Source organism: Oncorhynchus keta, chromosome 9 (genome assembly GCF_023373465.1).
Source record: "Oncorhynchus keta strain PuntledgeMale-10-30-2019 chromosome 9, Oket_V2, whole genome shotgun sequence".
In the NCBI taxonomy this organism is placed as follows: domain Eukaryota; kingdom Metazoa; phylum Chordata; class Actinopteri; order Salmoniformes; family Salmonidae; genus Oncorhynchus; species Oncorhynchus keta.
This window is the reverse complement of record NC_068429.1, coordinates 11338421-11355133: the sequence shown is the minus strand read 5'-3', so window position 1 is coordinate 11355133 and position 16713 is coordinate 11338421. Positions and strand designations below refer to the sequence as shown.

General features: G+C 43.4%; 1 protein-coding gene across 4 annotated transcripts; it reads right to left on the bottom strand.

Annotated features, from left to right (window-relative positions):
* Positions 1–66: 66 nt before the first annotated feature.
* ankrd55 (ankyrin repeat domain 55) lies at positions 67–16292 on the bottom strand. Of its 4 annotated transcripts, none has more exons than XM_052525139.1 (11): positions 15683–16292; positions 11909–12028; positions 10950–11080; positions 9809–9918; positions 8384–8444; positions 7890–8018; positions 4782–4966; positions 4305–4472; positions 3034–3980; positions 2443–2544; positions 67–1532 (listed from the first exon to the last, which is right to left on the bottom strand). In XM_052525139.1, exons 1-11 carry the CDS (start codon positions 15720–15722, stop codon positions 1246–1248), a joined length of 2280 nt encoding a protein of 759 aa, XP_052381099.1. In that variant the 5' UTR covers positions 15723–16292; the 3' UTR covers positions 67–1245. The 4 variants fall into 4 exon arrangements, with proteins under 4 accessions (XP_052381099.1, XP_052381100.1, XP_052381101.1 ...); XM_052525140.1 differs by lacking the exon at positions 15683–16292 and adding an exon at positions 13693–13875; XM_052525141.1 differs by lacking the exon at positions 15683–16292 and adding an exon at positions 13553–13683.
* Positions 16293–16713: the final 421 nt, after the last annotated feature.

Here is a 16713-nt window from a genome sequence, read left to right as displayed (position 1 = left end):
GCTCCACAACAAGCACTCTATGTTGCTTTGTTTAAATACTATCCTAACAGAGAACAGAGGAAGCTATACTATGGAATATTTAATACATTAAGTGGTTTCAAACCTTTTTCCTTTTTCTCCCCTTAACAAACGACAAACATCAACAAACCAAAGAGGAATAGTCACATACAAAACAGCATACATACAAATGTTTTACATTGGCAGGAATCCTACACATACAAATCATATTCATTAATAATACTACAGGTTTTAATTAACCTTTTTTGTAATGTCCCCCCCCCGTTGACTATCCGACCTGAAGATCACTGATTTGACCTCCGAGTACCCAGTTGTCTTAAAAGCACCATGAATGTGACCAGGGACCAGCTACTGTGTGCTCAGGTCTCCTGCCACAACAACATTGTAGCAGTCCACTGAGCTAAAGCCTATGGCTATAAGCTTGGGGGGAGTCTTCAGATCTCAGTAGTAAGTCTATGTCACAACACTACCACCGTGAACATGCTTGATTTTCTTTTGACAAAAAAATGCATGTCCTGCCCCATCCCCTTCCACTCCCACATACTCAGACCTCCAGAGTGGTTACAGTAGTGATAAGGGTCAACATAGATCTTGGCCCTAGCGCCAGGAAGGAGAAAACATACATGAAAGGGGAATAAATTAAAAACATATTAAAAGAGGTGCAGTCAGACCAGTAATAGTGGAGGATCGTGGACATTTCCTGTATGATGATCAGGAATGGATCAATAAGTTGATCATGCATAGGCAAATGTGCCTCGTCTCCTTCACACAACTGAAAAATATCCTAACGCAAGCCAAAAATAACAAAAATGTCATATATTTTATTAATTTAGTGAAACAGTCACATGACAACCTCAACATAAAGTCTCAACTTCAAAGTGCAAGAAAATCAAACAGTACACGGTGCATGCCTTGAATTGTGGAATTTCCACCACTAAGTACAGTATAAACGTGTAAAAATAGGATGCTGTTTATTAACAAATGTTTGCAATGTCTTGAGCAATTTACTGTGGCATACAGTAGAGTTCCTCTTGATGGGTTTAGTCAGTTTTTACACTCAGGGACAATTGTAATTTTTTTTTTTACACTTAGGGACAAATTTCATTCAGACCTGACAAAATTCCACAGAAAATAGCCTGCTGTTAGCTAACCCTGCCAAGTCCAGTTTCCAATCAGGTCCACTCCACCACATATCTTCCCAAGCCTCCAATGAGCTATGCGGTTGCATTAGGTTCTGTTGTCCAGTTTACTGAGGGTGTCCATTTTGGGTTGGCCCACAGTGGGGCTGTATTTCCTCTGGGATGGGATGGCAGGGAGCACCTGCACGCTCCTCAGAGGGTCTCCATTCAGCATGGGCAGGAAGGAGCACACGGACGGGCTTTGGGGGATCCCTGGCCTCTGGGACTTGGAGGTCACTGGCGGCGGGAGACCCCCTTGTCCCCGACAAAGGGTGTTGAGAGGCAGGGACTTGGACTTCCTCACCCCTTTAGAGACTTGGTCTGGTGGCAAGGAGACTGCAGAGGGAAAAGCTTGTAAAGTGTTTGGTGATGTGTTGGCAATCATCTCTACAAGAAGGCCTAGAATAATCTTCTCATCCTCAATTAGCTTCTTTTTTTTTTTTTTTTTTTTTGGTTAGCTCGTACTGTGCCCGGCCCGCCACAGGAGTCGCTGGTGCGCAATGAGACAAGGATATCCCTACCGGCCAAACCCTCCCTAACCCGGATGACGCTAGGCCAATTGTGCGTCGCCCCACGGACCTCCCGGTCGCGGCCAGTTACGACAGAGCCTGGGCGCGAACCCAGAATCTCTGGTGGCACAGCTGACGCTGCAGTTCAGCCCCTTAACCACTGCGCCACCCGGGAGGCCCGTCAATTTGCTATCTATATTAAGAGGACGCACTTCCACCTCTCAACATTTGGACATACCTACCTGTGCACTGAATGTTACTCTGCCACTCTGGAGGGAAACAGGGCGGCAGGGTAGCCTAGTGGTTAGAGCGGTGGACTAGTAACCGGAAGGTTGCAAGTTCAAACCCCTGAGTTGACAAGGTACAAATCTGTCGTTCTGCCCCTCAACAGGCAGAACGACAACGGCTGTTCCTAGGCTGTCATTGAAAATAAGAATTTGTTCTTAACTGACTTTTCTAGTTAAATAAAGGTAAAATAAAATACTGCCTCAAGACTTGACCCAAAGTGTCACAAAAGCTATATGTAACTTCTAGTAGCACTAGGCTGGCTGTACTCTAATTGTAGTGGAACATGTATAGATTGCGATGCTGACAGTGATACTAAGATATGACAATACATCCCCAAGGATGTTTCCCTTACAGAATATAACATCAAGCTTGGTGGTTTTAGCACAGAAAGGAATCAAATTCATGCATGCATTCAGAGCTCTGAAGTTTTCAAGGCTACAAGGACTTACACCGGTGGGTACAGTGGTCACGAATGGGGGCCAAGCAGTTCCGTGTTAGTGCAGTCTCCCTCATGTTTAACCTGTCCAGAGTTAGCAGGTGTGTATTTGGAGCTGTGGTGAAGAGAAGTACATCATGTTATTAGCATGCACTTGGATGCATACATTCTGTTGATGTAAAGCAGAAGTTACGTTCCCTTGTTGAGAAGAATTATCAAAACTCAACTGCATAGAATTTAAAACGTTTTCTCATGCGTCACTTCCTTGCCATTTTAGGCAAGAAAAACGGTTAGGGCTACTGGTTTTGAATCAAAGCGGACTCAAGGTGTGAACAGTGAAGTCAAGTGTAGCTATCTACAGTATATTATCTTAGCAGGATGTGGCTTTTTTGCTAACTGCTGCTTAGCTCTGGTGAAAGGACAGTGAGATGACTCACTTGATAACTCATGAGAATGCACCACAAGTTTTTATGTTTCAGTTAGTCACACATCCCCTCTGCTAAACCAGAGACTGTTAGCCTCTCCTTTTTGTGAAAAACTCGACCCACTTACCTTGTGAAATACTTAACTCATCCCACCTTGTGAAAAACTCAAGTAATAATACCTTGTTCGTTCTTCTGTATGTATGGGGCTTGGTGTGGGCAGATGACATCAGTAGGTCCATAAGTCTCATGGTACAGTTTGTCCAACAGCCTTTCTGGTGGGGGTGATATCCAGGATTTGTGGGCCAAAATGGACTGATTGGCCTCGGTCTTCCAGGAATGACTGACCAACGCTTGTCCCTTCGGCCTGCTGTCAAATAAGTCATGCTCACTCTTGCTTTTCTGAGAGCGGTGTGCAAAGTGGTTGACCATCGGCCTCGTGGCTTGACTCTGCTCCACAGTACTCTGGGAGATGGCCAACAAAGACGTGCCCAGATTGATGGGCGGAAGGCTTTGCGTCCGTATAGGAGGCAGTCCCTTGTAGTCCTTCGCCGTCCGGATGTCGAGTGGATTGAGTTTCTGCGCTGCTTCGATTGAAGGCCGTTTCCTGACTTTGGAGCATTCGTTTTCAAGCTCCTTGGCTGACGAGGAGTCAGCCAGACAATCGAACATGGTGATGATGTCATCCACCTCTGAGGTCTCCTCCCTCAGGTGTCCGTCGCGGCCCAGCTCTCTCTGGCGGGTGGTGTAGTGCTCCTTCCTCTTACAAGAGAAAATCTGGTTGAGCATGCGGAACTTGCCCTCCTTCATCTGAGCCGGGTCACTCCCCTGGAAAGACAGCTGGGATGGGTCACTCCCCTGGGAAGGTAGCTGGGATGGATCACTGCCCTGGGAAGGCAGCTGGGATGGATCACTCCCCTGGGAAGGCAGCTGGGCTGGGTCACACCCCTGGGAAGGCAGCTGGGATGGATCACTGCCCTGGGAAGGTAGCTGGGATGGGTCACTCCCCTGGAAAGGCAGCTGGGATGGATCACTGCCCTGGGAAGGTAGCTGGGATGGATCACTGCCCTGGGAAGGTAGCTGGGATGGATCACTGCTCTGGGAAGGCAGCTTTCTGGCTGAATTGGATCTGTAGACAATCAATCAATGAGACCATGAAGTCTTATTCACAGCTCTGGTTTAAAATGGATGGCAGGCATTTTCTTTTGCAAGAGATTGTTGGCTTTACTAATCTGCAAATAATCGACCTTTCCGACTGCACACATAATTATTGCATGGCCTTTCCACTTGTAATTAATGGAAACTACACACACACACACACACACACACACACACACACACACACACACACACACACACACACACACACACACACACACACACACACACACACACACACACACACACACACACACACACACATACACACACACAGAATGCAGCGTTATTCAACCTGTTGTCAGCTGAGAGGAGCTTGATGCAGGCAGTGTGGCCACAGTACATTGCATATGTGAGCGGTGTGTTCTCGTTGATGTCCCTGGGCCCTGTCTCCACCCCTAGTTGTAGTAAGGCCTGGACACAGTCCTCTTTCCCCGCTGCTGCCGCCCAATGAAGAGGGGTCCTGGAGGATGAACAGATCTTATTCTATCCACTGGATCAGCCTATCGTGAATAGTGAAGTTATTCATGATAAGTCAATGAATTTACCAACCAATAATGGGAAATTCCACGGTAACAGAATGACGGCACAAACAGCACAAACCAAATTTAGCATCTGCACTGTTCTTCAAGTAAATGCATTTTTGCTAAATGTTCAGTGGAAATTGTTAAAAGTTGTCCTTGTGTATGGAGATTTATGATTTGTTTAACTGGAAACATAGACTGGTGGCATGCAATTTCAAAGAAAACAATGTGCTGCCATTTTTGTTTACCGTTCGTCCACATCCAGGGCCTGCAGGTTAGTCTCGGCAAAGCGCGCCAACTCATAGAGGATGGCGCTGTATCCAGCGGCAGCAGCGATGTGCACGCAGGTCTTGCCGTTTTCGTCATCGTAGTTGATGACCGAGGAGCCAAGGCTGTGCTCCAGGATGAGAGAACACATGAATCTGCTGCCACTCTGCCAGAGAGAGAGAGAGAGAGAGAGAGAGAGAGAGAGAGAGAGAGAGAGAGAGAGAGAGAGAGAGAGAGAGAGAGAGAGAGAGAGAGAGAGAGAGACAGAGAGACAGACAGACAGACAGACAGACAGAGAGACAGAGAGATAGAGAGATAGAGAGAGAGAGAATAATGATTAGAACAGCAGGGTATTAAATCCATTGAGTACGACTGTGTTAGCTGCAGGGAGCTAAAGCAAGTCTTCAGGTCTCAGGCAAGGTTACTCATCAACGCAAGCATGGTTCATTGAACCACCTCTGTTTCATACAAAGGCCTGATTTGCACTCAGAACAAAACATCTAATTACTTATGTGTGTAATGAAGATATGTATTGGTTTTGTTAATGCAACAGTGCAGGGGAAGTTACAGTAGATGTGTGCTGACTGAGGAATAGGTCCCCGCAGTCCATTTAATCTTATTCATTGTGATCAAAAAGGCAAAACTCATCCTAGATCAGCACTTCAACTTTGAGACACTTGATACATATAGCCTCTGGCCATCACTGCTATGAATGATTGCAGTGACATTAGCAACCTAAATATGTGGCAAATTAACAAAGCTGACTAAGACAACTCTGACCACATAATAGAATATGTTGCAGTGTTCTGTCCTACCAGACAGACTTCTTCATTTCAGACTATTTTGGGATTCACATGTCACAATATTGGCCAGGTGGCGGCACTGGTATCCTCAATGGGAAACAAATGACATAAAACAGAACTAATGCATGATCACTGCATGGTTGCTCAGATGTATGAGTCTAGGAGTGGATTTATCTTCAATGTATGTAATGCACATGTACCTGCAAGCTTTCAAATCTACTTGTGTAGAAGCTTTAGAACTACAATATGTGGTGTAAAAGCTTTCAAATCTACTTGTGTAGAAGCTTTAGAACTACAATATGTGGTGTAAAAGCTTTCAAATCTACTCGTGTAGAAGCTTTAGAACTACAATATGTGGTGTAAAAGCTTTCAAATCTACTCGTGTAGAAGCTTTAGAACTACAATATGTGGTGTAAAAGCTTTCAAATCTACTCGTGTAGAAGCTTTAGAACTACAATATGTGGTGTAAAAGCTTTCAAATCTACTCGTGTAGAAGCTTTAGAACTACAATATGTGGTGTAAAAGCTTTCAAATCTACTCGTGTAGAAGCTTTAGAACTACAATATGTGGTGTAAAAGCTTTCAAATCTACTCGTGTAGAAGCTTTAGAACTACAATATGTGGTGTAAAAGCTTTCAAATCTACTCGTGTAGAAGCTTTAGAACTACAATATGTGGTGTAAAAGCTTTCAAATCTACTCGTGTAGAAGCTTTAGAACTACAATATGTGGTGTAAAAGCTTTCAAATCTACTCGTGTAGAAGCTTTAGAACTACAATATGTGGTGTAAAAGCTTTCAGCCAATGTGGTTTCATATATGGCGTATTATTGCAAAACTCGAATGAAGCCAGAAATAATTAACAGACAGTAACGAAACTAGAACGGGTCAACAAATAAATGAATACAGTGACCAGCAAAAGTATTAGGACAGTGACACCTTCTTTGTGTCATTTTTAAATGATACCATGACTACGAGGTTAAAGTGCACACTGTCAGCTTTAATTTGAGGGTATTTTCATCCATATCGAGTGAACCGTTTAGAAATTACAGCACTTTTTGTTTTAGGGGACCAAGTATTGGGACAAATTCACTTGTATGTGTATTAAAATAGTCAAAAATGTAGTATTTGGTTCCATATTCCTAACACACAATAATTATATCAAGCTTGGGACTCTACAAACTCATTGGATGCATTTGCTGTTTGTTTTGGTTGTGTTTCAGATTATTTTGTCATTAAGAATAGAATGTTTCTAAACACTTCTACATTATTGTGGATGCTACCATGATTATGGATAGTCCTGAATGAATATTGAATAAGGATGAGTGAGAAAGTTACAGAGCCATAAATATCATACCCCCCGAAAAAAAATGCTAACCTCCCTTGTTATTGTAATGGTGAGAGGTTAGCATGTCTTGCGTGTGATTTTTGTGCGTCTGTAACATTCTACATACTACATTTAGCAGACACCCTTTTCTAGAGCAACTTACAGCTAGTAAGGCATGCTCAAATGACAATCTCCATTGAAATAAGGCTCAATCTGTGTCCGGGAATCTGGCCCCTTAAAGGCCTTGTTCAAATCCCACAGTGGCAGTAAGTTTTCCCCTTTCTGCACTGCCCAATGGAGGGCTGTTTTCTACCTGCACTGCCCAATGGAGGGCTGTCTCCTACCTGCACTGCCCAATGGAGAGCTGTCTCCTACCTGCACTGCCCAATGGAGAGCTGTCTCCTACCTGCACTGCCCAATGGAGGGCTGTCTCCTACCTGCACTGCCCAATGGAGGGCTGTCTCCTACCTGCACTGCCCAATGGAGAGCTGTCTCCTACCTGCACTGCCCAATGGAGGGCTGTCTCCTACCTGCACTGCCCAATGGAGGGCTGTCTCCTACCTGCAGTGCCCAATGGAGGGCTGTCTCCTACCTGCACTGCCCAATGGAGGGCTGTCTCCTACCTGCACTGCCCAATGGAGGGCTGTTTTCTACCTGCAGTGCCCAATGGAGGGCTGTCTCCTACCTGCACTGCCCAATGGAGGGCTGTCTCCTACCTGCACTGCCCAATGGAGGGCTGTCTCCTACCTGCAGTGCCCAATGGAGGGCTGTCTCCTACCTGCACTGCCCAATGGAGGGCTGTCTCCTACCTGCACTGCCCAATGGAGGGCTGTCTTCTACCTGCAGTGCCCAATGGAGGGCTGTCTCCTACCTGCACTGCCCAATGGAGGGCTGTCTCCTACCTGCACTGCCCAATGGAGGGCTGTCTCCTACCTGCACTGCCCAATGGAGGGCTGTCTCCTACCTGCACTGCCCAATGGAGGGCTGTCTTGAAGTCCTTGTCCACCAGTGTGGGATCCGCCCCTTTCTGCAGGAGAGCCTGCACATGCTCAGGACGGTTGTGGAAAGATGCCCAATGAAGAGCAGTCATGCCCTACAGAGAACCAATGAGAATTGGTCGCAATGCAAACTAGACATAGCTTTCCAGAACACTGAATGTAACATCATCTTTGTTTATCACTCCTTATTGGTTTTATCTGAACACATCAAGATAAAACTAGGGCCTGGGCCTTTACCTTGTCAGGTGGTCAGAAAAACTCAAGGCCCTACTTGTGGTACATAAATGCGTAGATGGTAATTCATTCTCCATATTTAGGTCATTCATCATGCTTTCTCTCTCAGAGCTAGTAGACTGCCATTACATCAGGGAGAGGCTCTTTTTACATTATTTGCCATCCTGTCCCATGCCGGTACTGTGTATTCCCAGGTTACTATGGTATCACTGTTCAGTTTTCATACCTCGTTGTCTTGGTGGTTGATTTCACACGCAGTCGATTGCTGCAACAGGACTGCCATGAGTCTGCAAATCAAATCAAAGTTTGTGTTGCCAAAACCTGCACAACGTGTATCAAAAATAATGGTGCAGGTTTGATATTGACTACATTGCAGTCGGACTGCACAGAATCACAGATCTACACATCACCATAGCAACCAACCCAAATAACTATTCATTATGTGATCAAGAATATCGATTCTGCGCTTCACCTTCAAACGGATCCTCTGAAACATGCTGTTATTCTGCACCAACTGATTCCCTGAAACATGCTGTTATTCTGCACTAACTGGCTCACATGGAGGGATTGCAAACATGGTACTAATAGGAGTGTCCAAATGCTACAGACTTATATTTTGTTGTTCAGTCTCGGCTGTGGAGTTGAGGGTAAGTTACTAAGCTACGCCTCTGCTGTTATCAAGTCCGGCAGCTAATAGCTTTGCCAGATGGCTTGGGAGAGAAAGGAAGCAGGACGAGAGAAAGTGCCTCTGTTGTTGTTGTCGACCAGATGCAGCACTGGGCTGCTGGATCCAAATCGACAGACCCTGTCTTGCCACATTCAGAGAGAGTGAGCGAGATAAGGGAGGGAGAGAGAGAGAGAGAGAGAGAGAGGGAGGGAGAGAAAGTGAGAGTGGGGGGAGGGAGTGAGAGAAAGAGAGCGAGAGAGGGAGGGAGGGAGAGAGAGAGAGACCACTGGAGCAGCTGCTGCTGCCTTAGCATATCAAGCAAAGGTCTGTGGTCGCTATGGGGACTGCACATACATACACACACCCTGGTAAACCAGGCTTTCCTGTTCCAGTAAATAAGCTACTTAACTTGCAGCAGTCACTGAGCCATTAGCCTTCTTTTATGTATACAACATGTTCAGTGTAACATGGAGACTGAGTGCTTATTGATACCATCTGTGGGTAATTTTACAGAGGTGGGCTTTCTGAACTGGATGCTTGCTAACTCACTTGTTGTTCAGCATCTTTTATGCCGTGATTACGCCTATGACTCATTTCTCCAACGGTTTCTTTTAATACCATTGTTTTCAATGCCTACAGATGTAGGATCTTAATTTGATCTGAGATCTTTTGTTGCTGAGAATTTTCCTACAAAGTAGGAAATACAAACTTGTAGTGTATTTGAGTTTTTAAAAGGATTCTGAAGTTTGTAATTTCCACTTTAACATTTCTGACTTGATTTGCCCTCACGAAAAATGTACCTACCCCTACAAAAAATGTCCATGATTATAATCCACATAATAATTCACATTTCCTGTTGCTGCAGGATAATTTTCCTGCTTTAATAAATTGGATTAAATTAAGATCCTACATCTGTACTCTATAGTTAGTATAATAGCTACATATTAAACATGTATTAAATTAATTATTTGCGACGGCTCTCACTTGAGGTCGATCTCAGCGGTAGCTGCGTGAAGAGGCAGGCGACCATTTTTATCGGGGATGTTCTGCTTGGCTCCATTTCGCAGCAAACACACGCAGCCTTCGAGCCACCCCTTCAAAAAAAAAAAAAGGGGGTTATCAAGGCACTACTGGTTTTTTATGACAGACACATGTGGCTTTTTGAAAGTGCCGCTCAAAGACAATGCACAAAGGATTTAGTTTTAAAAAGAAAACAATTGTTTCTGACAATTTTGCAATGCACTCTGTAAAAGCTTCCAGTCAACTACTTGGATGGTTGTTGTTCAGTACAGTTTAGACTCTAACCTCATAGGAAATTAATCATACTCCTGAATATTAGGATGGAAAACAATACGCTTCCAATACCTTGAAAATACATCCTTCCCTTTTAAGTAGTGAATCACTGATGTGACTGGATTGCTTTCACTAGTCAACTGTGTCATGTTAGATTGTTAATGGTGTAACGGCCGTTGGTGGAAGAAGGTGAGGACCAAGGTGCAGCGTGGTACGTGTTCATATTGTTTATTCGAAACTGAACACTAAAATGCAAAACAACAAAGAGCACAACCGAAACAGTTCTGTCTGGTGCTGACACAAAAACAGAAAGCAACTCCCCACAAACACCAGGTGGGAAAAAGGCAACCTAAGTATAGTTCTCAATCAGAGATAACGATAGACAGCTGCCTCTGATTGGGAACCATACCGGGCCAAACATACAAAAGAAAACATAGACAAACAACATAGAATGCCCACCCCAACTCACGCCCCGACCAAACCAAAATAGAGACATAAAAAAGGAACTAAGGTCAGGGCGTGGCAGACGGAGGAAAGGAGGAAAGAAGAGGCCTTTTCAAAGCATTCAAATGGGGCCCCAATGTAAAGTTATCCACCGATATGTCAGGTGCTGAACAGCCATATGTATTTGAGGCCGGAGATGAGATTGGAATGTCAGTATAATCAGTTTTGGACACAGAATTAAATAAAACACTTGCTATATCTATATAATAATAATAATAATAATTAAACATGTAACTTTACAATTGTAGGAACTTAACAAAAAATAGGGATCAAAACAAAACGAGTGTGCGAGCAGGTGTTGTGTGTTGTGTTGTATATTGTTCGGTACCAGATATGTCGCTAGGGAGAGCGAAGTCCTTCCACAGGCATCCTGGGTATTGATGGAGGTACCCATCTTCAGCAGGAGTTTCACCGTGTCCACCTGCCTCCCCGACACCGCATGCATCAAAGGGGTGGAGCCTACAGCCAGAGAACATGGGATGGCACATTAAACATATAGGTGTAATTTCCTCTCCTTGCCTCCTGTTCTGAAACCATGATCCCAGAACAAGGCTCTGTAGCCATGCTGTACTGTACATCAAGAAGACAGTTCTGATTCTGATGACCGAGAGATGTCTGTTTCATTTGAAGCAATGTCTTCTTCTTTAGTTAATAAAATCAGCTGTCAGCATCCTACTGCATGACAGATGATCAGTGGGACGTTGGGAGCTTGTCACTAGTACACTTTGACATACTTAAGCCAAGTGAACTAATACAACTAATATACAGTAACGTATATAAAGGCTTCATAAGCACTACATACAAGCGTCATGAGCACTACATACAGGCTTCATAAGCACTACATACAGGCTTCATAAGTACTACAGTACATACAGGCTTCATAAGTACTACAATACATACAGGCTTCATAAGTACTACAGTACACACAGGCTTCATAAGCACTACATACAGGCTTCATAAGTACTACAGTACATACAGGCTTCATAAGTACTACAGTACACACAGGCTTCATAAGCACTACATACAGGCTTCATAAGTACTACAGTACATACAGGCTTCATAAGTACTACAGTACATACAGGCTTCATAAGCACTACATACAGGCTTCATAAGTACTACAGTACATACAGGCTTCATAAGCACTTCATACAACTTTTTCCACATGGAGGTTGGAGGATTCACAGATATCCTGCTTATTCCACCTTGATTCCAGGAATCTTCCAAACGTGATTTCTGGAAAAGCAGGGATTTTGGTTACCGGAGTTTTCCAACCCTAGCAGTTCATACCTTCACCATCACAGTACTCCAAAATGGAGGGATCCTCCCGTATGGTTGCTGTTAATGTGTTGACATCCCCATTGGCGGCTGCTTGGTAAACGACGTTCAGATCCACTTCTTCAGCAGAATCTATAGGAGCCAAGGATACAAATACAATGTGGTTATACATATATCAATGTGGTTATACAGTACATATATCAATGTGGTTATACAGTAAATATATATATGTGGTTATACAGTACATATATCAATGTGGTTATACAGTACATATATCAATGTGGTTATATATATATATATATATCAATGTGGTTATATATATCAATGTGGTTATACAGTAAATATATCAATGTGGTTATATATATATATATCAATGTGGTTATATATATATCAATGTGGTTATACAGTAAATATATCAATGTGGTTATACAGTACATATATCAATGTGGTTATACAGGAAATATATCAATGTGGTTATACAGTACATATATCAATGTGGTTATATATATATCAATGTGGTTATACAGTACATATATCAATGTGGTTATACAGTACATATATCAATGTGGTTATACAGTAAATATATCAATGTGGTTATACAGTACATATATCAATGTGGTTATATATATATCAATGTGGTTATACAGTACATATATCAACGTGGTTATACAGTAAATATATCAATGTGGTTATATAGTACATATATCAATGTGGTTATATACAATGTCAGCAACACAACCACACCACAACCTCCGCAACACAACCACGCCACAACCACAACCACAACCACAACCTCTACAACACAACCACACCACAACCACACCACAACCACACCATTCCTGATTCTACAGCCAATGTGTGCTACTCTTTCCTTGGCCCCAGGGTGTCATATTGACATTAGTCCATTTCAAATTGGAATTCCAATCATAGAGTAGAGTAGAATGGCCTACAAATGAGGGTTCCCCTAGATCTACTATATCTAACTAGGAAGATAAAATTGAGCTCTTGCTAGATAATCTTCCTAGGACTCTGAACAGTTATTGTGAATGGGAATGCAGTCCTAGTCATTGTTAGTTAGTTATCTTGGACCGACTCTCTTCTCTGTATACATCAATTATGTCGCTCTTGCTGCTGGTGAGTCTCTGATCCACCTCTACGCAGACGACACCATTCTGTATACTTCTGGCCGTTCTTTGGACACTGTTAACAACCCTCCAGGCAAGCTTCAATGCCATACAACTCTCCTTCCGTGGCCTCCAATTGCTCTTAAATACAAGTAAAACTAAATGCATGCTCTTCAACCGATCGCTGCCTGCACCTGCCCACCTGTCCAACATCACTACTCTGGACGGCTCTGACTTAGAATACTTGGACAACTACAAATACCTAGGTGTCTGGTTAGACTGTAAACTCTCCTTCCAGACCCACATCAAACATCTCCAATCCAAAGTTAAATCTAGAATTGGCTTCCTATTTCGCAACAAAGCATCCTTGACTCATGCTGCCAAACATACCCTTGTAGAACTGACGATACTACCAATCCTCGACTTCGGCGATGTCATTTACAAAATAGCCTCCAATACCCTACTCAACAAATTGGATGCAGTCTATCACAGTGCCATCCATTTTGTCACCAAAGCCCCATATATTACCCACCATTGCGACCTTTACTCTCTCGTTGGCTGGCCCTCGCTTCATACTCTTCGCCAAACCCACCGGCTCCATGTCATCCACAAGATCCTGCTAGGTAAAGTCTCCCCTTATCTCAGCTCGCTGGTCACCATAGCATCACCCACCTGTAGCACGCGCTCCAGCAGGTATATCTCTCTGGTCACCCCCAAAACCAATTCTTTCTTTGGCCACCTCTCCTTCCAGTTCTCTGCTGCCAATGACTGGAACGAACTACAAAAATCTCTGAAACTGGAAACACTTATCTCCCTCACTAGCTTTAAGCACCAGCTGTCAGAGCAGCTCACATATTACTGCACCTGTACATAGCCCACTAATTTAGCTAAACAACTACCTCTTTCCCTACTGTACTTATTTTATTTATTTATTTTGCTTCTTTGCACCCCATTATTTATATCTCTACCTTGCACATTCTTCCACTTCAAATCTACCATTCCAGTGTTTTACTTGCTATATCTTATTTACTTTGCCACCATGGCCTTTTTTTTGTCTTTACCTCCCTTATCTCACCTCATTTGCTCACATTGTATACAGACTTGTTTATACTGTATGTTTGTTTTACTCCGCGTGTAACTCTGTGTCATTGTATGTGTCGAACTGCTTTGCTTTATCTTGGCCAGGTCGCAATTGTAAATGAGAACTTGTTCTCAACTTGCCTACCTGGTTAAATAAAGGTGAAATAAAAAATTTAAAAAATAAAAATTGTGAATGGGAATGCAGTACCTAGTTATTGTGAATGTGAATGCAGTACCTACTTATTGTGAATGGGATTGCAGTACCAAGTTATTGTGAATGGGAATGCAGTACCTAGTTATTGTGAGTGGCAATGCAGTACCTAGTTATTGTGAATGGGATTGTAGTACCTCGTTATTGTGAATGGCAATGCAGTACATAGTTATTGTGAATGGGATTGCAGTACCTAGTTATTGTGAATGGCAATGCAGTACCTAGTTATTGTGAATGGGAATGCAGTACCTAGTTATTGTGAATGGGATTGCAGTACCTAGTTATTGTGAATGGGAATGCAGTATCTAGTTCTTGTGAATGGGATTGTAGTACCTAGTTATTGTGAATGTGATTGCAGTACCTAGTTATTGTGACTGGGAATGCAGTACCTAGTTATTATGAATGGGATTGCAGTACCTAGTTATTGTGAATGGGAATGCAGTACCTAGTTATTATGAATGGGATTGCAGTACCTAGTTATTGTGAATGGCAATGCAGTACCTAGTTATTGTGAATGGGAATGCAGTACCTCGTTATTATGAATGGGATGTTATTATGAATGGGATTGCAGTACCTAGTTATTATGAATGGGGGCGGCAGGGTAGCTTAGTGGTTAGAGCGTTAGACTAGTAACCGAAAGGTTGCAAGTTCAAATCCCTGATATGACAAGGTACAAATCTGTCGTTCTGCCCCTGAACAGGCAGTTGACCCACTGTTCCTAGGCCGTCATTGAAAATAAGAATTTGTTCTTAACTGACTTGCCTAGTAAAATAAAATGGGATAGCAGTACATAGTTATTGTGAATGGGATTGCAGTACCTCTCGCTGCAAGATTTTCTCTAAACCGTGGTATATTCAATGTAGAATCCACTTAGAGGGTTAAAAAAGGGTTCTCCACTTAGAGGTATAAAACCTTTTCATTTAAGACCACGCTTTATGGATAATGTCCCTTCACACTTAATCCCTACACACTTGATCCCTTCACACTAGATCCCTACACGCTAGATCTTGTTAGCTTGTCATCCCACACAACAGCCATAAACCCAGCATCTACTCATCATGATGCCAAAACCAAGTAGAGAGAACACAGCATTTCCATGGCAACAGCGGCAGCGACATCGCTCCCCATCTCCCTCTCCCTCTCTCTCGCTCTCTCTCTCTCTCTCTCTCTCTCTCTCTCTCTCTCTCTCTCTCTCTCTCTCTCTCTCTCTCTCTCTCCTCTCTCCCCTCTCTCTCTCCCTCTCTCTCTCCCTCTCTCTCTCTCTCTCTCCCCATCTCCCTCTCCCTCTCTCTCGCTCTCTCTCTCCCCTGTTCCAGTTCCTCTTCCTTATTGTGATATGTAACATCCAACACTGGTTCCCTGCTTGCTTACCTTTCTGCTGGTCAAACACGGATGACGCGCTGAACTCCATGGTCAAACTAAAACATCATCATCTGTCCAAAATCAACACTGAGACAAGAGACTAGAGATGCACATATGCCTCTGTTGAAAACCTCCCTCACACTGTAGCCCAAGACATCGCTCATCTGCTTCTCCTCCTCCTCTTCCCCCTCTTCTCTCACGTCTTCTACTGCCTTGAAGAGGGTTACATGACCAATATAAATCTTCATCCATCCATTCCAGGAAAGAAGAGAGGAGAGAGAAGAATTCCACCAAGACAGTCTTGTGTTCCCCCTGTTTCTTGTTTCTTTTCCCCACTGATGAGCGATGGATAAACGGGAGGGATGGAGAAATCAATCATCCATTGTCAGAGACAGCACAGAGCAGAGTGGAGGTAAGGTGGAGGCTACAGCAGCAGCTTGCCTAGCCAGGCGATGGAGGAAGAGATGTACAGCATGAATGAAAAGATTCACGACTGGAGTCTCACTGAGCATGTGCAAGACAGAGAGTCAAAATGCAGCCTGCCGGTGGTGACTGGGGATGTTTTCATTGTGGAGCCACTGACAGACTGAGCGACACACTCCCAAGTTAGCCACACAGCTACCCAGGCTGCATTAGTATGCACCTGAACCACACGGCCCCCTTCGAGAGGCTATTTTAAGGCCTCTATTCAGTTGACAGACGCTAAGCACCAGGAAGTGTCCTTTGATAATGTTGTGTATACTAGATACTCACTGGATTTAAAAGAGCATTTGGTATTGACAGAATGAAAACGGTATCAAATAAAATAAAATGTTATCAGTCGCTTACACACATATTATACAGATGTTATCGCAGCTGCAGCGAAATGTTTATGTTTCCAGCTCCAACGGTGCAGTAATACCTAACAATATAAAAACAATACGGAACAAATCCCCAAAATTGAAAGAACTTAAGAAATATCAGAAGGAGCGATATCCGAGTCCGGGAGAAGTGAAAAGAAAGGGAAAATACATTTTCAATGTTTATTGTTGAAAAGCTTC